The sequence below is a fragment of the Elephantulus edwardii genome, unplaced genomic scaffold, assembly GCF_000299155.1.
Source record: "Elephantulus edwardii isolate Elephantulus edwardi_28Jun2011 unplaced genomic scaffold, EleEdw1.0 scaffold00007, whole genome shotgun sequence".
Classification (NCBI taxonomy): domain Eukaryota; kingdom Metazoa; phylum Chordata; class Mammalia; order Macroscelidea; family Macroscelididae; genus Elephantulus; species Elephantulus edwardii.
The window spans coordinates 33,471,239-33,492,838 of record NW_006399757.1 but is presented as its reverse complement, the minus strand read 5'-3'; the positions used below and the strand labels follow the sequence as shown (position 1 = coordinate 33,492,838).

The following is a 21,600-nucleotide window of genomic DNA, read 5'->3' as shown; positions in this document are numbered from 1 at the left end:
TTATAAGAAACAACTTGTGCCAAACCCTTGAATTTAGATAATATATTTTAATTTTAATCATCTAATCTTCATAGGAACACTACATAGTACAGATGACTAAGCTGAAATTTGAGAAGTTAAATAACTTGCCCCATAATCATGTTGGCATTGGAATTGAAAATCTAGTCTAACTTCAGAGGCTGAACCTGGGTCGGGTATTTGAGCTTATGTTCAGAGATCCTTCCCGGCTCTGAGGCTTCCTGGAACCTCAGGGACTCCTCAGAATAGGATTCTTGCAACTTTGCAGATATTTTTGCCCTACAGAAGAACTCTCTGGATGGCAAGTTGTATTCATTTCCTGTTACTGCTGTAACAAATCCCACACACTTGCTTACTTGCTTAACAACAGTAGGAAATTTGTTCTCTCATAAAGAGATTTAGGTCAGAAGGCCAAAATTGGGGTTTCAGCAGCACTGCACCCCATCTAGAGGCAGGAGAAAGGGACAGAATTCCATTGCCTGCTTCTTCCAGCTCTGGTAACTATCTTAATTTTTTTTATTTACAACTTTGTCCCTCCAGTCTCTACCTCCATCTTCACGTGACTTTCTCCTCTGTGTCAGTCATATTACCCCTATGTGTCTCTTATTAAGGACACTTGTCAAGGGATTGAAGGTCCACCTGGATGATCCAGAACGATCTTTTTATCTCAAGAGCCTTGCCTAAATCAAACCTACAAAACCTTTGTTCCAAACTAAGATGCTTTCTCAGGTTCTGAGAAGTTGTACCTGTGCAAGGCCACCGTGCAGCCGCTGTGCAGGCTAAGGAATACTTGTCCTTTGAGCTCCCCTCCTTTCACTCGCCCATTCAGCAATGTGATGTCCAGGGAAAGCCGCTTTTCCAGTCCAGGTGGGGCATGTGACTGACAATCGGCAGAGTTTCACTTCTTGATGGTTCAAGGGTGCTTCCATGTTTTTAATGTTACTGACCAGTTCCACCCTACTCCCTGCTCCCCCTGTGTGTTCACCATCTCTCTCACAAAGTCTTGTTCTCTTTCAGATTGCTGATCTGCAGCTGCATAAGCTGGATGAACTGGACTGTCTGATTCAGGGCCTGCTTTACGTCGATTCTGTCGGCTTCAATGGCAAGCCGGAATGTTACTATTTTGAAAATCCCACCAACCCGGAATTATGTCAAAAAAAGCCGTACTGCCTTGACAATCCGTACCCTATGTTGCTGGTTAACATAGGCTCAGGGGTCAGCATTTTAGCCGTGTATTCCAAGGACAACTATAAACGAGTTACAGGGACCAGGTAAACGTATTTCCACAAGGAGAACCTTTTTGTACTTACACCCATTTTCCCTTGAACAACAGTTTATAGTAAAAAGTTATTTACCTTTTCTTTTTTAAAAAAAAAAAAAAGTCTATCTTTGCTTAGCCAGCCAAAAAATGATGGAGTGATATGTTAGAAGAGTAAGAAAGTGATTTATCCAAAAATGATTAAAACCACAGTTTTTGCCCTGCTAGAAGGCACTCTGTTGGCATTGTGGTTAAGTGTTTGACAACTACCTGAAAGCTGAGTGGTGCAAACCTCCCAGCTGGTCCACAAGAAAAAGATGTTGTCATCTGCTCACAGCCAAGATTCTGCCTTGGCAACCCTATGGGGCATTTCTCTGTGCTATTGGGTCATGGGTTGGAATCTACTCAGCAGTGTCAGGTTTAGTTTTGTATTTGGTTCTGACTGAGAAGAGGGTGAGACTGAAGAAAGAAGGGTCACACACAAAGTAGTGGCTAGTAAGTGAAATGCCCAAAACAGTTAAATACAGTTCAGGTAGAAAGATCACCGGGATTGTCAAGGATCTAAGAAACTTTTGGGGAAATTCCTTGGAGCCTAGCACCATACTGAGTACCTGCAAATTATGACTAAAATTACTAAATTACATGGAATTTATCACTAAAGGATATATTAGTAGACCGTTGCAACAGCAGAACAAACTAGCTTTACCAAGGAAGCTTCCTCTGAAGTCAATGTAGTTGAAAGCTGCTTTAGTGCACCTTATGTGGGAGTCTAATCTCACAAACATACACACACCTTCAGACTCCATCCTGCTTATGTCCAGAGTATACTTTTTGGTAAGTTAACTGACTCGAGATGTACATTCTCTTACAGAAAATACAGAGCTAAACAAACCTTACTTACTCACACAGGAATGAAAGCTATGGTTCCATGGTCTCATTAAGGTTGTCAGAAGTACCACACTTAGGGAATAGTGGGCCCTCTTTGTCCCATCAAAGAACTTCTTCAAAATGCTTCTTAAAAAGTAAATAAATAAAAATTTTAAAAATTGGAATAATAAACCAAAACCACAAAACACCGCTTCTTTAGCTCCAAGTTTGTAAACCACTAATATAAATTGTTATGGTCAGCAGTGGAAATGTTTGGAACACACTTTGGCAATCACTAAGCACATGGCTTAATCTTTTAAGATCTTGATTAGGAGCAGATAATACCAAGAAGATGTGTACTTGTGTTTTATTGACTATCCAAAAGCTTTTGATTACAAGGATCTCAATAAATTATGGAAATGTTGAGAAAAGTGGAGATCCCAGAGCACTTAATATTGCTCATGCCCAATCTTTAATAGACCAAGAACCAGTGTCTGAACAGAACACTGCATGCTTTAAAACCTGAAAAGGTGTATGTTAGCTTTGTATCCTTTCTTCATCGCTCATCAATCTATATGCTGAGCAAATCATTTGGCTCTGAAGAATGTGGCAACAGGGTTGGAGGAAGATTCATCTAGAACAGCATGATGTAGATGACACGGCTCTGCTTGTAGAAAGTGAAGAAGAGTTAAAATACTGCAGAAGATCAAAGGTTTAGTATGGGTTACATCTCAACACTAAGCAAACAAAAATCTTCACCACTGGACCAGTGAGCAATATGAGAGAGAGAGAGAGAAGAATGACATTCTAAACAATTTAATTTTACTTAGATCCACAATCAGCACTTGAATAGTAGCACTCAAGAAATCAAAAGACATGATGCAGCCTTGGAGGAACTCCGCTGTCATGGACCTCTGAGCAAAGTTGTCAGCTTAAAGACTTAAGGTGTACTTGAGCTGAGCCGTGGAGGAAGTGGTGCGGCCACGAGGCTCCTTAGAGGAGGCAGGATTGTTCAAACCTTGTCTCACATACTTTGGGCCTGTTGTCAGAAGGTGCCAGTCCTTGGAAAAAGACATCATACTGGAAAAGGTAGAGATTCAAGGTAATAAGAGGAGGACCGTCAAAGAGATGGATTGACACGGTGACTTTTTTTTTTTTAATTTAGGTTGTTTATTTTTCATTTCAATGAACATCTACAGAGATTTTGGAATTCCATTCATTCATTGTTGCACCCTTCTCCCCGCACAAACCCCTCCCCCTTCCCCCCCATTTGCTCCTCTCCTTGAAAAGCAAAAGAAAAACTCCCCCATTGGTACACAATCCCCCCCCCGTACCTCCCCAAACCCCACCCCCACCCCCAAATATAATCCACTCTGCAACTTTTAACATGAGGATGATGAGCAGCTGGTGAGGATGGTGCAGGATGAGACAGGGTATCCGATTTGCTGTCCGCAGGGCTGCTGTGAGCTATAGTCAGCTGGACGGCACCTAAGAACAGCAGCTCCTGTTTTGTGAGAGGGCAGGGATCTGTCGTCAGCTTCACAGCACCTGAGGAGCACGGTGGTTACTGTCCTTGGCTGCTAACCAAAGGTGGTTTGAACTCGCCAGTTGCTCCAAGGGCGAAAGCTGTGACCATTGGTTTATACCAAGATTCCAGCCTGGGCCGCCGTATGGGGCGGATGTAGGGATTGCTTCAACGGCAGTGGAATGTGTTGGGTTTTATTGTGGGATTGATTGCTTTTACTGTTGTGTTTCCCCACTGAACATTCTTAATTTTAGAAAAAAACACTTTATAGGCTATCCATTTTAATAAATATGTAAATTTTAAATTGTTCTTTTTAGTCTTATATTTAATTTTGTTTCATCCAAGATTCAGTAGGAACATTTCTCCACTAGTAACAGCCTCAGTTTTATAACAGGAGTCGGTGAAAATATAGGGCTTTGCAATGAAAATACAGGACTTTAATAAGATGTATAGTCTAATAGAAGAGGAGTGTAGAAAATTTGTCTCAGCTTCTTGGAGTCTGTTTTAAAAGCATAGATATTCAGTAATTAATGGTTTCTTCTCCCCTCAACCCCTTTCTACAAAAATATAATTTGAGCAATGATAACAGCATTTCCAGCTCTTTTCTTTTTCCCCCTTTGATTTACTGAGGGTCTTGTGTGCATAAGCCAGAGAGAACAAATGTGTCTGATTGTTGGGTGAGAGAGGCAGTTTCATAATGGCTAGCAGTTGTAGATATTAATAAATTCTGGGAGACATTTGACTCTTTCCTTCTGGGATGTACCGCCTGCGCAGTGATACAGCTCCTGGGGAGCACGGTGGTTACCGTCCTCAACTACTAACCAGAGGTTCGTGGTTTGTACTCACTGCTTGCCCCGAGGGAGCACCAGTTGTTTCTTCCATTCAGTTCAGATTCCTTTGTCTGGAATCACCTGTTGTTTTCCAGTCCTCCAAAGGCACTGGCCCTTATTCACCCTACCAGTGTGTTTGTTGATGTTAGCCTCATCATTAGTGAGTAGCCTTCCTTAGTGTCAGCCAATCCCCTTAGTTGCATAAGCTCAAAGTGGGTTGCCCCACCTTTTAATATAAATACTTTGTGTTCAAAAACAAATGATTAGTGGGGAAAGGAGGGTGGAAGGCATTTGTTGTTGTTATATGCTGTCGAGTCGCCTGTGGCTCATAGCGACCCTATGAACAACAGCCGTAAACCCTGCTCTATCCTGTGCCGATCTTATTGTCTCTGGCACACCCACCCCCCATTACTCCAGTTACTGAATCAATCCATCTCATCGAGAGTCTTCCTCTCTCCTGTGCTGCCCCTCCACCCTCCCAATCATGACGTCCCTCTCCGAGAACTTGTCCCATCTTGCAACATATCCAAAGTATGTCAGACGAAGCTTCAGAATCCTTGCCTCCAAGGAGCAGTGTACAAAGACTTCCTCTTTAGAATATATGCATACAGAAAACAAATTCCGATGGTGTGCAAACAAGAAAAGAGTTCCTTTGAAAACATACTAACTTTGTCATCTCATTTGAAACTGGCAGGTACTAGGAAATGGCATGTTCAGTGTAACTAAAGGAAAGCTTCCTTAAAGGAAATCCAAGTTTTTACTGTACCTTAGTGGCTGTGGTGATAATGTCCGTAGAGCCTGAATTTCCTCATGGCATTTTGTGCCTGCAGGTAGGGTGCCTGATTATGTAATCTTTCCATGTTCTGTTGGTGCCATCAAATTGATTTTGCCTCGTAGCATCGTCAGTACCAAAGTACTGCCCTAAAGGATTTTATAATTCTGAAGATGAAAGAAGAATTGACACCTTTGCATTTCGATGTGGCAGAGATATAATTGAACAAATATATGTACTATGGACAGCCAAAAGGAAAAACAAATTTGTGTTGGAGCACATGCAACCAGAGTGCTACTTAGAGGGAAGGAGAGTTGTAACTCCCTCACATCCTTTGAGCAAGTTGTCAAGAGGGCTAGAGAAGGCAAGGAAGACCTCAACAGGGTGAACTGACACGATGACTGAAGCAGTGTGTTCGAGCCCAGCAGAGACTGTGAGGATGGCACATTTCCATCAGCCTCTTGTGCCTGGGGTCACTGTGAATCGGAGCTAACGCAGCAGCACCTATCGAGAACCAAAAAAGCAGATCCTTACAGAAGCATGTAGCCACATCTTTACCCTGTGGGGATACTGAAGGGTTTCACCTGCCAGACTTTGAGTTAGCATTTTACCATTGAGACTCCAGGATCTGTTCATATTAGAGAAGACATTATTTCAATCAAGAATATATTGTCAGAATTGTTTTTTTTAAATAACTCATCAATTTTGCCTGAGGTGAGATTTAAAGAGTGTGCCTGTCTATATGATACCTTTAAACCAACAGTGAATATAGTTTAATGCTAAATTTTTTTTCGAATGTAAATTAAAAATAGTCTTAATCCCAATTTGAGTTTCTTTTTCTTTATCAAAAGCCAGTATCCACATAAAGAGTTAGCATGCTCAGCTGCAAACCGAAAAGGTGGAGGCTTGTTGACCTCAAGGCACCCCAAGAGAAAGACCTGGTGATTTGCTTGGGGGAATTTGGCTGTTAAAACCCTATGGAGCAGAGACACACGTGGATTCACCTTGAGTTTGAATCAAGGGCACTGAATTAAGAGCACAAATCCCAGATGCACAAAGGTCCCCAGAGGTGGCAGTTCTCTTGGGCTTTCAAATAGCTACTCTCTCCTTTCTGTTCTTCTGTGTGGTTAATAAAGTGCAAACCCCAAGCACTCATTTTCCTGCCAGGAGTTCACAGGCCGTGTCTTTACTCCGAACCAGCTTCTCTTCCCATTAGGAATTTTTTTTGGTAATGCTTAATTGACTTCATTCCTAACTATCATAATCAGCTTCTCATTTTAATCTAAAAGGCTCCCAGAAGAGTTCTCTCTCTCCCCTTCCCACCTCCCCCCGCAAACTATGGAATGAACATGATCCCAAGCACTGGAACCATTTTATGGCCCTTGTTACTATTTTATGTCTATTTTGTGGCAAATAAAAATTAATACCTTTTTGCAGAGTCTGCTAGAAAAAAAAATGTGTACAGCACAGATCAGTTTTTATTGATGTTTCTTGTGGTTTTCGGAGTTGGTTTGTTTTTGTTGGTTTTTTTTAACTCCACAATCTCTAGAGAGGGTAAATGGGGGTCATGTCTATTACAGAAGGGTGGCCAAGTGAAAGAAGATAGAGCTTTTGGGACAGCTAAACTAGAAGCCCCAGTGGCATAGTTATGTTTCGGACTGGTGACTGAAAGGTGAACAGTTTGAATCCACCAGCAGCTCCACAGAAGAACGATGAGCAGTCTCCTCACATAAAGATTTACACCCTCAGAAACCCAGTGGAGGGTCACTGTTAGTCAGAGTCCGCTCTGCAGCAGTGGTTTTGGGTGGGTAGTCTTGGCAGAACCCCGGGTCACTTTTGTCATCAGAAATTTGGCTTCACAATTGTGAACATATTTCATATGCACACAATTTCTTTTTCTGCTTATAAAATACCCAAATAAGAAAGATCATATTGGCCCCTATCTTATAGCAAAGAAAACTGAAGCACACTAGTGGCTAGTTGGAAGGTCTCACAACAGAATTCATTCAGTGAGAGTCACTCTCGGGTTTTGAGTTTCCATTTAGATGCTCGTTTTTACTCTCTGACCTCTTATATAATCCTAAAGCTCACCCTAGCACTTTTATTCAACTGCCCCTTTAGTTCTCTTCCCCTTTTTGAAATAACCCATATTAATGGTGGTAATGTAGTTGGGAATTTGGATGGGCATATCTTAAAGTAAAAGTTAAAAAATAAACCTTATTGTTCCTTCAGTCTTGGAGGTGGAACATTCCTAGGCCTATGTTGCTTGCTGACTGGTTGTGAGACCTTTGAAGAAGCTTTGGAAATGGCAGCTAAAGGCGACAGCACCAATGTTGATAAGCTGGTGAAGGACATTTACGGAGGAGACTATGAACGATTTGGCCTTCAAGGATCTGCTGTAGCATCAAGGTAGAGATGAAGTAGCTAGAGGCAGTAGTGATTCAACAAAGTAGTGATTAGAGCCACCTTTCCATCCTGGCTATTCATTTAGTTCTTTAAGATGTCAACTCACCAGCCTGGTGCAAATACCTTTCTGTATTAGAGCTTGAACTTGATCTCCTGCCCTTAATGAAACACTAAGATGTACTGCTCCCAGTGTTTGTGCTTAAAATAAAGCTACATGGAAAAAAAAATTCTGGAAAATTACAAGTTTCCTCTGTTCAGTTCTTGTCCAGATATCCAGAGCATAAAGATGCATTTGTCCACATCCATAGCTGTACTACTTTGCCCCCTGTTGAGAAAAGAGCAGCCAACTCGTCATATCCTAATTTTGTGTCTTTATAAACCATAGTAGCCAAATCAGGTCATTTGAGTTTAAACAGAGTTATTTAGAAAGCTTTCCACAGTTCTTTGGTGGAAACATGGGCCTTCCTGAGGATGATTTGAACATTCTCACTGTTTCCAACATAGCTTTGGCAACATGATGAGTAAAGAAAAGCGAGATTCTATCAGCAAGGAAGACCTCGCCCGAGCCACTTTGGTCACCATCACCAACAACATTGGCTCCATTGCTCGGATGTGTGCGTTAAATGAGGTAAGCCAAGCGAGGGGAGGATGTGTCACCATACATGTCATCACTGGTGGTACAATGTCTGTTGATCTTCCCAAAATGACAGATTCTCAGGGAAACCCACCCTTGGCTGTAGTCGCACATTGATGAACAGTAATGGTGTCGGGAGGGGGAGGCAGGGAGGTTTAAGTGTTTTCTTTTTACAGAGACACTGGCTGACAACAAGACATCTAAATATAGAAACATAAAATTATAACTTGTCACATCCATTATTATCGTCATACATGCCTACTGAAGTTTGAGGAACGTCTCCTCACACACAATCGGTCTCTTTGAATTCTTGGAAATAATGGATCGTAAAATGTAGTCCCTACCAGGTTACCCATTTCAATATCAGGACCTCTGGGAAAATCTTGCTCCCTTTGACATAGTCGATATTCTCTTTGCTTTCAGCTTCTTTACAGTGTTGCCTTGTGGCATGGAGTTCAAGCAGCATTGTACAGGGCTATCAAAGCATAGAGAGCTTGCTGCAGCCAAGGCCAGCCAGAGCCTCAGAAAAAGAGGCTCTGAGGGGGCGACAAAGCAGGTTTTGAAATATTGCAAAATTCCTTTGGGGGAGAAAAAAAGGGCACCCTTTCTGAAATACAAGGCACGTAAGAAGCGTTCTCTTCTTGTTGACACCTGTTAGGAAGGTAAGAGAGGGTTTGTGGCATGAAACAACTAATAGGAGAAGTCCTAAAGACTATGGTGGCATCAATAATAGAGACTTCCTTTATATAGTTTCTTTTAGAAATAGAGCACAGAAAACGGTTTGGCTGATAAGTGCACACTAGTGGGTTTGCATGCCTCTGTATGGCCACCACTCAGATAAAGACATGGAGGAGTGCCTTTGTGTCTCTTCCAGTATAGCAAGTGGAGAGTTTAGTGCATGATACAGTTCTTTGGATAACTAGAACTAGGTCTGCTTTTGAACTCTAGGATTCCAAAAGATAGACCCTATTAAAGAGGGTGTGTATTAATGGCTAGTGGATCAGGATCCTAACTTTTGAATGGATTTTAAATGCAAGACTAGCTAGAAGCATGTATTCCACAGATGTGCATTTTTAGCATCCACTTCTGTATTGGGACTCTCTGTACCTAAGGGTTGCTTTCTTTCTTGATGCTGATTTTTAATATCTGAGTGGCCAAGCTTGCCCTCAGAGGAGAATGTGTACTTGGCTGTCCTCATGGCCTCTCAAAGGTCAGTTAGACGGGAACATCCCAAACCAAATAGAGCAATAGGTGCCCTTTCCCCTGCTTTCCACAGAGCTAGCTTCTGCGTGGTGCATCTGGCTTCAGTGAACCAGCAGGCCTTTTTTGCAGGTATTGTAATCACGTTAGAGGTAGTACAGCTGGCTTACTTTTTCACTTTTGACCTCATTTTCAATATGACATTGTTGAATCTAGCAAAAGTGGCTGTTTTTAAAAGTATTACCATGTTATTGCCACACTGAATTGAGTAGTTATTTTAGATGCTTTTGTGGAGTGAAGACAATCACTGGATTCCCTAGGAGCAAAGACTATTAAATGAAGGTCAAAGTCCCGATGGCCTTATATTAAGGCAGATTCCCCGTGGACACACCAGTGATGCAAAACCTTTACTTTGATTTCTCGATTCAGTGATTTGAGGATCTTATTTCAGCCACTGATAGATGAACACCACATTTTATTGTCTCTGCAATATTGGATAAAATGTTCTCTGTCAACTTCTTTTAAATTTAAAAAATATTTCATATATAATCGTAGGGTTTATCTCTCAGTATGCCTTTTCTAACGTGGCTGTCTGTGTGGAGAGGCAGGACTATGCAAGTAAGGCATGCTGGCTTATCTACATAGGGACTGGCTGTCTATCATTACACAAGGAGTCTGGCCATTCTCAACAGTCTACAAGAGGACTGGCTAGTCTCACCAATAAGTAAAACAGCTCTAGTTGTGGAGAATAAAGAATCTTTCCCCAGCAGAACAAAAATACTACTTCCGCTAGCCAGAGAGGAGAGACCTCCCTCCACCTGGTAAAATGTTGGACATGGTTCAGGATGACAGCAGGCCATGGCTGAACTGGAGAATTGATGTGACATGGGATGAAACCTTGGGGTGGGGTCAGTATTGACAGGACTGGGAATTTTGTTGGACAGTTGTGAGTGGAAAGTCAATATTGACAGGACTGAGAACTTTGTTGGACAGGCTTTATTGACAGGACTGAAAACTTGGGAACACCTAGAGTCCCAAGGCTTGAGGCTGAGGTGCCTGTATGCACATTTTGGGAGCTGTCTTGACTGTGTTTTGTCACTAATTATAATTACAACCTTTTGACTTCTTCAATATGCTTCTGTATGGTCTTTGAGTTATCACGTGGATTTTGGTCTCACCAAAGAAGTAAGTTTGGTGTTGAGATAACTAAAAGGAGACGTGGGACATGTCTGACCTCATAGAAATTGGATTTGTGTTATTGATGCTGTAGACAGCATCTGTGAAGTTGCTAAGGGTCAGATATAGCACTCCTCATGTGGCCCTTAGTCTTTTTGCAGTAGTACAATGCACATCACATAATTCAAAAGAAACCAAAACACGTGCAGAAAAAAACAAGTCACCATTTCTACCTTTGGTCCTCAATGGTAATCTCACACTATAAGCAGCCATGATTTTTACTTTTTCATATATACTCTATGAAGAATAGGAAGCTCTGCTGGCCTAGTGGGAGAGGAGTTGTACTGCCAACCGAAAGGCAGACAGTTCAAATCTACCTGCTGCTCCAAGGGAAAAAGATGGAAAGTCTCCTATGCCGTTTACAGCTTCTGAAAACCCTCTGGAGGGTGAGCTGTGAGTCAATTCAAACCTGACAGCACGTAACATGTGTAGGATACATGCAGATATATAGTCATCCATACCCAAGTTGGGGATGGGGGATGCACACGCTCACAGACATATACTTCTAAAGGTGGCAAACCCTGCAGTATTTTTTTTAATGATGATGTAAGTGGTGTTACTTCCAACTCACAGGAACTTTGTACAGTACTACAAAAACATTGGTAAATCCTTCACTGTCCTCACAATTGTTGCTGTTTGGCCCTATTTCAGCTAGTGTATCAGTTCATCTTACTGAGAGTCTTGTTTTTTGCCAGTCCTTTACAAAACATGATGGCCTCCTCCAGGGTCTGGTCCTTCCTGAAAAGATAGATACACAGACTATATAAGATGACATCTGGCCTTCCTCACTAGTAAGCAGCATTCTGGCAGTACTTCTTCCAAGCAAGATTTGTTCATTTTTCTGGCAGTTAATTCACTATTTTTCTTTATTACCATAATATATCCATTTTTCTTCAGTCTTCCCTATTCACTGCTCAGCTTTCACATACATGTGAAACATACCATGGCTCGGGCCATGCACATCTTAGTCCTCAGCCTTTGCTTTTGAACACTTTACAGAGGTTTTTTACAGCAGATTTGCCCAATGCAATAAATGAGTTGGTTTCTTGACTGCTGGTACATGGACATTGATCATGGGTTCAAGTAAATGAAAATCCTCGACAACTCCATTATCTCCTCCATTTGTTCTGATGTTGCTTACTGGTCCAGTTGTAAGGATTTTTGTTTTCTTTATATTGATCAATAATCCATATTGACAGCTGTAGTCTTTGATCTTCATCAACAATTGCTTCAAATCCTCTTTACTTTGAGCAAACAAGGTTGTGTCATCTGCGTATCACACATTGCTAATGACTCTTCTTCCAAGCTTGCTGCTATGTTCCTCATTTATTCCAGTCCAAATTATTTGCTTAGTGTAAAAATTGTATGTTATTGTTGTTATGTGCCATCAAGTTGTCCACGACTCATAGCAACCCGTGTACAGCAGCTCTGAAGCCTGCCCTTTTCTGAAGCAGTCTCACTGACTCTGATACACCTACTGCTATTTCCTTTAGTTACTGTATCAATCCATCTTATCAAGGTCTTCCTCTCCTGTCCCTCTGCCCTTCTGAGACGATGTCTTTCTCCAAGGACCAGATCCTCTCGGCCACAAGCCCAAAGTATGTGAGACGAAGCTTCAAAAGCCTAGCCTCCAAGGAAGAACTTGGTTTCACCCTCTCCAAGACAGACCTATTTGTTCTCTTGGCAGTCCATGGTATGGTGAAGACTCTTCTCCAGCACTTCAAAGGCATCAATTCTTCTATCATCCTTAGAATAAGTATGGCAAAAGAATACAACTTTGACACCTACCTTTCAGGATTGTAAACTGTATAGCATACCTTGTTCTGCTCGAATGACTGATTCTTGGTGTGTGTACAGGTTCCACATGAATAGGATTAAATAATATATTCATTAACCTATAAATCATATACCATACAATTAATCCTCTGCATCCTATCCAATATCTTTGTTTATAAACTTTTAACTTCCAAAAATTGACATACATACATACAGGAGAAGGGATTGTATAAAAGTCCCTCATGTTTTTCAGATATTGCCATTCCTCTTTTTTATCTGTTTTGTTTCTACTTTGATGAAACTTAGTCTCACATACTTTGTACATATTGTTTGGAGGGACCAGTCCTTGGAAGAAGATACCATGCTTGGAACAGTGGAGGGTCAGTGAAGAGAAAGGAAGACTCTCAATGAGATGGATTGACATAGAGTAGCAGAGATGATGCGGGTGGCCCAGGATAGGGTATGGCTCTGATCCATTGTTCAGAGGGTCACTGAGTCATAGGTGACACAACGGTATCTAACAACAACAATTAAAAAGCAGATACCAAGGGAGCACTGGTGGCCTAGTGACAAGAAGCTGCACTGCAATCCCAGAGGTATGTGGTTCGAATCCACCAGATACTCTGCTGGAAAAGGAAGGGCAATCTTCTGTACCAGTCAGATCTGATTTGATGGTACACACACACACACACACTAATAATAATAAAATTAAAAATTTTAAAAAAAACCAAACAGATACCAGATCATTCTATCAGTCAACCCTATATGCTTCAGTATGCACCTTTTAAAATATTTCCTCTAGCTTCTTTATATGATAATGTATCTTGAAATTGTTCATAGTAGTACATTCAGAGCTGCTTTTTTTAATGACATGGTATCAGATAAGCTGTTCTTGATTTGCTCACTTAATCATATTTAGATTTTCAACAAGTCTTTTGTTATTTTTAAATAGCAAAAACATTTATATTATGCATATATTATTATTGTTGTTGTGTACCATCGAGTCAGAATTGACTGACTGTCCAACAGATTTTCAGAGGCAGTTTATTTGTCACACAGGAGGAGATTGCCCATCCTTCTCTTGTGAAGCAGCTGGTAGATTCGAACAGTATGCCTTCGGGATTGCAGTGCAGTTTCTCAGCACTAGGCTACCAGAGCTCCTTATGCATGTATAGATACAGAAGTACTTGAAGGAGCCCTGGTGATATAGTGTGCTACATGCTTGGCTGCTTACGAAAAAGTTCAGCAGTTCTAATCTGGCCTCTCCATGGGAGAAAGATAAGCATTTTCCTGTTAAGATTTACAGCCCAGGAAAACTACTGTTTGCAATTGTGGTGTCACCATAATTTGGAATCTATGCATCAGCAAAGGGTTCTTGTATATACTTTTGCATTCTTACTTGCCTACATGAGACTTTAAGATAAATTCCTAGGAAGGAAATTGCTGAGCCAAAAGATATGTCAGTTGCAATTCTGATCATTAACATAAAATTCTGTCTATAAAGATGGTAGTAATTTATTCCTACTGGCAGAGTAGAACATTAGTAGACATTTTGCTATTTTCCAGTGTAATAGAAAATGGTGTTTTACTTTGTTGTTTTTATGTTTAAAACTTTTTATTGGTTGTATACAATCATTCTTATACGTACATTTTTCTTAATATAAATTCACAATTTTTTTCATATATTTTGTGTAAACTTTTAATTCATTTCATCCATTTGCATACTGGATTGCTGATCTTTTTTTTTAACGATTTGTAGGAACACATTAAGTATGAGATATTGTCTGAATATATTTTCTGTTTATTATTTTCTATTTAGATTTTATTTTAGTGGTCTTTTTTCTTGGATAAATGCAAAGAAAATAAGTATCTGTCTTTAATTTTACTCTGCCTTTTCCACTCTAACATTTTTTTAAAAAATATTCTTTTAAAAAAATTCTTTTATGTTTTCATCTAGTATCTTATATCTTTTTTTTCTTCTATGCATTTAAATCTTTTAAATCTATGGCCTACCTCGAATTTTTTGGAAGCAGGAGTGGCATCCACTTCCGAAATGGATTGCCTCCGGAAACTCTATGAACATGGAGAAACGATGGAAGTTATACAAGTGTTCAGGTCTTTGGTTCATAGTGTTGCTATGAGTCATCTATGACTCGATGGCATTTAACAACAACAACCTGGAATTTAATTCAAGTAAGGAATATCCATCATCTTTTAAACAAATACAGTGTTTTTTTGTGATCCTTGTTGTGTGCCATTGAATCAGCTCCTATTAACCTCCCATCAGCTTTTAGCATTACTTCTATTTCTTCTACGAGGGTTATGCAGTTGTAGAATGTTGAACAAAGCCTACCTTTGGCTCCTTTGGGGAGAAAGGCTCAGACTCCTAAATGTAATTAAATCCTTCCTTATTCTGAGTTTCTTACCTCGAGTGCTTTTTGCCACCTCTTAGTCTGGGTGCTTTGTAGCTTTCTGTGTGAGGGCATAAACTTGATAAGTTAAAATCACTGCCACATCCACGGGAAATTTTCATGTTTGCTAATTGGCAGAAGTACAGTAAGTATGTTCCTTGGAAGTAAAGGTGTTAAGGCTTTTTTCTATGTATTTTGGATATGAGTCCCTAAAGAAGGATTTCACGCTTGGCAAAGTAGATGGTCAATGAAAAAGAAGAACCTCAACAAGATAGACTGGCACAATAGCTACAACCATGGACTCAAAATAATAAATAAAAGGATGGCACTTGACTGGGCAGTGGGGTTTTTTTCTTTTGTAAATGGGTCACTTTCACTGGGAACCAGCTTGACGGCACCTGACAACAGTGGATTGATGAACGTGTATTGTTTTAAAACTTGAGACCATTAAAGAGTGATGTTTCCAGATCCTAATTACTCTTGATAGAGTGTAGAGAAAATCATACCAGCTTTACTGATTCTCTCCTTTGGTATGAGTTAGCAACTAACCCCGTGAGGAGTCAGCAGCCTCTGTGTGACAAGCAGGCAGGCAGAACTCAGTTTGAAATATCTGAGGAGTGGGGAAGGCCAGGAGCACACTGGGACTTGAGGCTTACAGGATCTGAAGTATGTCTACATGGCCAGGATGGGAGAGCAGTGTTCATCATTTGTTTACAAGGTGTAGATCTTTATCCATGCCTTGGAAAAGATAACTAAATACACACATGTGTGCACATACACACTGCCCCAAACAAGGGACATGAGCTTCCCTCCTCCTCTCTTTTTTTCTTTTATTATGATTTGAATGAAAGTTTGCAAATCATACAGGTTTTTCACTCAGCCATTCATGTGTGTTTTATAATACTAATCACAGTCAAGAAGTGTAATTAGTTAATTACACTGTCTGGCCATCCCCTTTGTTGTGTATTGCCTTTCTCTTTACCTAGTTCAGTAAATGTCTATTGTTTATTAAATTTTACTCCCCTTTCACCCCTTCCTATCCCTGGTAACCATTACTTATGTTTATTTTGTTTATTTTGTTGTTGTTGTTAGCATATTTTAAACCATGTGTGGACTAAACAGGGTATCACACTATATATTCTGAGAGCAGAGAGTGGGTACTATTCTTTTTGTGTTTTCACTCTTTGATACTGGAGAAAACTCGTTAGATGAATCGGCCATACCAAGGCCAATCTTTTTAATATGAATATTTATGAGTTGGGTATAGGAATATTTTATAGGTGGAAGTTTGAAGGGTTTGTGATATGAACTAGCAAATTTAGCTACAGTTACAGGAATATATCTGTTTGGGAAACTGAATTTCATGTCAAACTGTAAGAGCTCCTGAATGTATTACTTGGCGGACAGACTGACCATCAGTCCCTGCCTCTTGCTGCACAGAAGTCTTACCCTTCTGTTCTTATGAAATAACTAAGTTTGTGTGACTTCATCTTGGAAATGCCAAAATAGTTGCGTTAAAAAGAAAGAAAATCACTGTGCAGGACTAATTGTTATTTTGACACTATGGCTCAGTTGTTTTTCTTTTTTCTTTCAGAATATTAACAGAGTTGTATTTGTTGGGAATTTTCTCCGAATCAATATGGTCTCCATGAAGCTGCTAGCATATGCCATGGACTTCTGGTCCAAAGGACAACTGAAAGCTCTCTTCTTGGAACATGAGGTAGGCTGAGGTTACAGGGATTCGCTCATCCTGTATGTTTGAGTTGTCTGCTTTTTGAGCAGATGTTCATAATTTTAAAGCTGGTCAAGTATAAAAAAAGTTCACATTACATTTTGCATTTTTGCGAAGGATAGAAAATGGAAGCCCTTTAAATCTGAACCGGTTTTCAGTTAATTTTTAAAAGTCCATTAAGATTGACTCATTAAAAAATAAATCCCTTCTTTAATGATTTCATTTTTATCTTAAATTGATTCAGCAATATTCTCATGTAAAGCCAAGGTCTATTTTTTAGTATAAGTTCTGCTGGTTAGAATTTTGTAGCTTTAAATATCACGAGTATTATGCATTCTTCTTGATTTTTAGTTTATGTCTTCAAATTACATCAAATCGCTAATGATACAGGTGAAACAAGTTGGTTACAGAATCCTATGTTTTCTTTTTCAAACATTAGACTGTATTTTCATAATAATAACTGTTCTTTTTGTACTAGTTTTTCATTGGTTTATGCCCTTGTTCTTTATTGTTGCGTACCGTCAAGTCAGAACCAGCCCATATAGCTGACCCTCCAACGGATTTTCAGAGGCCGTTAATCAAACAGGAAGAGGCTGCCCATCCTTCTCCCACAGAGCAGCTGATGGATTCAAACTGCATCCCTTCAGGACTGCAGCATAGCTTCTTACCACCAGGGCACCAGAGCTCCCTAAATATATGAAAGCATATATTAGTGTATAATCAAGTCTCATTCATATTAAATCTATCATTTAAAAAAATGTGAGTGTAAACACAGCAATAATTAGCAGATTCCAGACTCAAACACAGGCCACGGCCCTATATCAGAATACAGACCCTGGAGGCACACAGTTTCTAACTGAAAGTGGGAGTTGAAGTTCCCCAGAAGTGCCTCAGAAGAAAAACTAGTTGAATTTTGAAAAAATCTACCATTGAAAATCCTGTGTGTCACAGTTCCATTCTGACACACAGGGGGTCACCATGAATCAGTGAGTCCACTCAGTGGTAACTGGTTGGATAGTTGGTTATACTGCAGCAAATATTTATAGATAGGTAGAGAGAACTAATGTAAAATTACATTTCCAATTTTTTATCTACCAACAGAATTATTTACCTGAAAAGATGTATTTGTAGGTTATTTACAACTGACTATGCCCCTAATTTGTTTTAGTGAAATATAAAATAATAAGAACTTAGATACAGAACTGTCAGGAAGTCAGTTTGATATTATTATTAATGCAAGCAATAATTAGAATTAATGCTTTTGAGAAGCAATAGCTTCCCCCCTCCCCCCCCACCCCATTCTCCAATTTGGAGTCTCAAAATTTCACTGTGTCTTCCCAAGCTGGGGAGGCTTCCTCTTTACTTATTTGCTGAGTCTTCATGTAACTTTGCTTGTTTAACAAAACAAAAACACAAAAAGCCCTAGAACTTCAGCTTTAAGAAAAATAGGAGAGAAAAAGACCAATTCTCATCAACACAGTGTTGCTATATTTAGGAATAAAAATACAAAGCATTCAGTTGGTTATTTTAGCTGTATATTAACTGGGAACCTTAAATCCACATCCATCTGGACTAGTGCAGAAAACAAAGCCTGGAGACAGTCAGGGATTAAAAACCATCTACAAGGTCACACAGGTGGCTAGTTGGTGGGAAAATAAGGAATAAGATTAAATATTTTGGGGGAAATTCATCTCTCTGGGTAAAACCATAGTCATGAGTGTCACTATCCACCATACCACTGTGGAAGATAGATTTAGGTTGTTATTAAACTCTGTCTCTATGGCTGGTAAAAGTAAAACAGACTATTAATCTCCTGAAAATAGCCCTCTGAAAATTCTCTGCAGTTTTTACTTTACTTTGGCTGAAGTAGATGTTGGAGACTATGGAGGAAGAATGTTGATACAATGGCATTCCAGTAAGCCGACCTGATTTGAATTCTCACTCAGTTTCTTATTCAACCAGCATTGTTGCGTACTTTCTATGAAAATCAAGTGTTGTCAAGCAGCTACAAGCTCAGCCTCTTAATGACGGTGAGGACTCTGCAAGTGTTTCTGTCTTATCATTTGTGAAATGATATGACAGTATTTTGTCTCATTGAGTTGTCATGAAGATGCAATGAGTAAGTTGATATAAAGTGTTTAGAACAATTCCTGGCATGTCGTAGCACCTCAGAAGTCCTTGTGGTGCAGTAATTAAGCCCTTAACTGCTAACCAAAGTTCAAACCCACCAACATCTCCTTGAGAGAAAGGTGTGCCAGTCTGCTTCTGTAAAGACTACAGCCCTAGAAGTTCCACAGGACAATTCTGCTCTGCCCTGTAGGGTTGCTATGAGTCTCAGCCAACTCACTGGCAGCAGACTGAGTTTGGTTCTGGTCGGGAGACCTTAAATGCTCGCCAGCATCAGTAATCCTGCCATCTAGTGTCCTGACAGCGTTTCTGTCCACTTCCATTGTCTTGAGTTGGGCAGACACCATCAGAGCAGAGCCTTTAGAAACCAGGTTCTCTTAAAATGTCTCACTTTTAGATTAACTTCTCATTTTTGCAGACACAGCTTTTGTTTTACAGCTGAGCACAGTGAGGTCCCTCCCAAGATCTTCTGAGGCAAGATTAGGCTTCTGTTCATGGAGATACAGCTTTCAAGTTAGAAACGATTGGAGCTGAGTTCTGGTACAAGCCTTGTGGTAATGAAAAGGTTATTTGCTTTGTTAGCTTTTCTCATTTAGGAAATGGGGCCAGCAATATAAATCTTACCACTGCAAAGGTTAAGATGAAGTAATACCCAGCACTTAAACACAATGTACATTGTTCTAAATACCCTACACACAATAACTCACTTAATCTATATAAATGAATAGGTGTTTGATAGATTGTATTGTTGTTGTTCTCACCATCAATACTACTATGATGCCACGTTTCCTCATGGCAAAAAGGTTTTAAATTTTAAATTCTCTCATCTAAGCAGGAGTGGCATCCATTTCCTAATCAACATGCCTCCAGAAACTCTATGACCTTTAATAAATGTTGATAGTTATAGAAAGACTTCAGGCCTTTTGTTCAGGCCTATGAGTTGTGCTCAACTCAAAGGCGGTCAACAGCAACATTTACATTAAGGCAGAATCATTCCTAGTATGACAGCTACAGATATTTGACTAATGGTCAGGCATATAAAAGTTTCCCTGTTGTTTTCGTAGGGTTATTTTGGAGCTGTCGGGGCACTACTGGAACTGTTCAAAATGACTTCTGACCTGTAGAGAGGAGCATGAGAGGTACAGCCTCCTGTGAGGACGAACTGCTGCTGGAGAAGGTGCAAGCTGCTGGGGGATGGAAGCCAAGCCATTATGGCAGTTAAACCTGCTGGATTTGTAAATAACTTAAAATCCTTCTAGCTGATCTTTTACTCTTCGGTTTTGATTTAAAATGGAGACTACAAGAGCTTTTCTGTATATGGTATTTTTAAAAATAAAAAATATCAACAACAACAAAAATATTGTGCAGCGTGGCCAAACCTACCAATTTTATGCATTAACTTTAAAAATGTTGTTTGATGTTTAAGAAGGACCTGTAATGTAAGAGCTGGTTTGTTTTGTTTTGTTTTCTTCTGGGGTTTACTGATCAGTGTGGTAATTTTAACTTCATTTAGTAATTACTCTAGGAGATTTTACTTTTACGTATATATTTTTCATGATGTTTCATGATTTGCTGTTTGTTTCAAATGAAACTACAAATCTAGCATGTTTTACTGTGAACACTGTTTGTTTACCTTTTTTGTCTTGTTTTTCTGTTTGAATGTTTTGAATGAAAGAGACCACCACTTCTGTCTTTGGGTGATCGCCCCTACCCCACTAACTCAAATAGTAGACTTTCTTTTACAGTAATTGTTCATCTTAATTAAGGTGCTGACCAACTCAATACAAAGTTAATCACGAAATCTAAAGCTCTCAGAAGTGCCCAGAAGAGAAGACACTAAATGTGTTTTTTCATTTAATGAGTCTTAAAAAAGTTGAAAACAATATGCAATTTTGTCTTAGCCCTTAAGAATATAATAGAGTTTTGTTGGGTTTCTTTTCTGCTAGGTTATATTAAATAGAATTATTCTATTCTAAAATGTCCTTATCCTTGCATAGAATAGAATGGCAGCAAATCCTTGTTCACATCATGAAATTTCATGTTCACACTGGGAAAATCATGGTTTGGACTATGTTTTGTGTATGAGTCTGTATCTAGACGCTTTGTAACAAGGCATCTTTAAATAATAATGTTGCATTTTTTGTTTTTAATATTCTAATCTTAAAACTATTTAAATGTCAATTTCTAAAATTAAAAAATTATTATATTGATTTTTTTAACTCCATAGGGACTTATGAGTAACATTCAAATGTGAGGGTCTTATACAAATATTGGAACACATAGGAGCTTATAATTTAAAACAAACTGATCTTTTGGATTGAATGTAGTGTTGAATGGATTTTTGAAGGGTAATACAATTATTCCATGATGAACCTTTTCTTTCTGCCTTCTGAGCACCATCTTTATTTAACTTTCTTATCTTTGAGTCCTGAAGAAGTTGATATTAATTAAAGTATTCACTTGTCTGGTTGAAATAAAGCCTGTATCTGTTGTGATGTGTTTAGTGTGTATGTTTATTTGTATTTTTAATCCTCATTTTACATTATCTGCTTAGTACCATGGAGTTAATGTATGTCATGTTTTGGGTGCTCAACATTCCATAGTTTGAAGCTTTCATACAAGTTAAGTCCGAAGCGTTGTGTCTTCCTTTGAAACTGTAGCCCTGTGTAGGAATTCTTTTTAATAGCTTTATTTTTCTTATGCAGCTAACTCCTTAATGCCAAAATGCCACTGTGATATTTGGTAGTTTTCAAGGAGTAAAGTATGTTTGATGGGGCTATCACAGATAAATTTTATCAACTGTTGCCT

At 39.4% G+C, this 21,600-nt stretch overlaps 1 protein-coding gene across 1 annotated transcript in view; it reads left to right on the top strand.

Annotated features, from left to right (window-relative positions):
* The window catches only part of PANK1 (pantothenate kinase 1), a 75,881-nt gene extending 55,050 nt beyond the window's left edge, over window positions 1-20,831 (top strand). The window contains 5 exon segments of the mRNA XM_006880326.1: window positions 1,036-1,289; window positions 7,503-7,679; window positions 8,181-8,304; window positions 16,528-16,653; window positions 19,857-20,831. Coding sequence (XP_006880388.1) covers window positions 1,036-1,289; window positions 7,503-7,679; window positions 8,181-8,304; window positions 16,528-16,653; window positions 19,857-19,916 — 741 coding nt within the window. The 3' untranslated portion in view covers window positions 19,917-20,831.
* The last annotated feature ends 769 nt before the right edge of the window (window positions 20,832-21,600 follow it).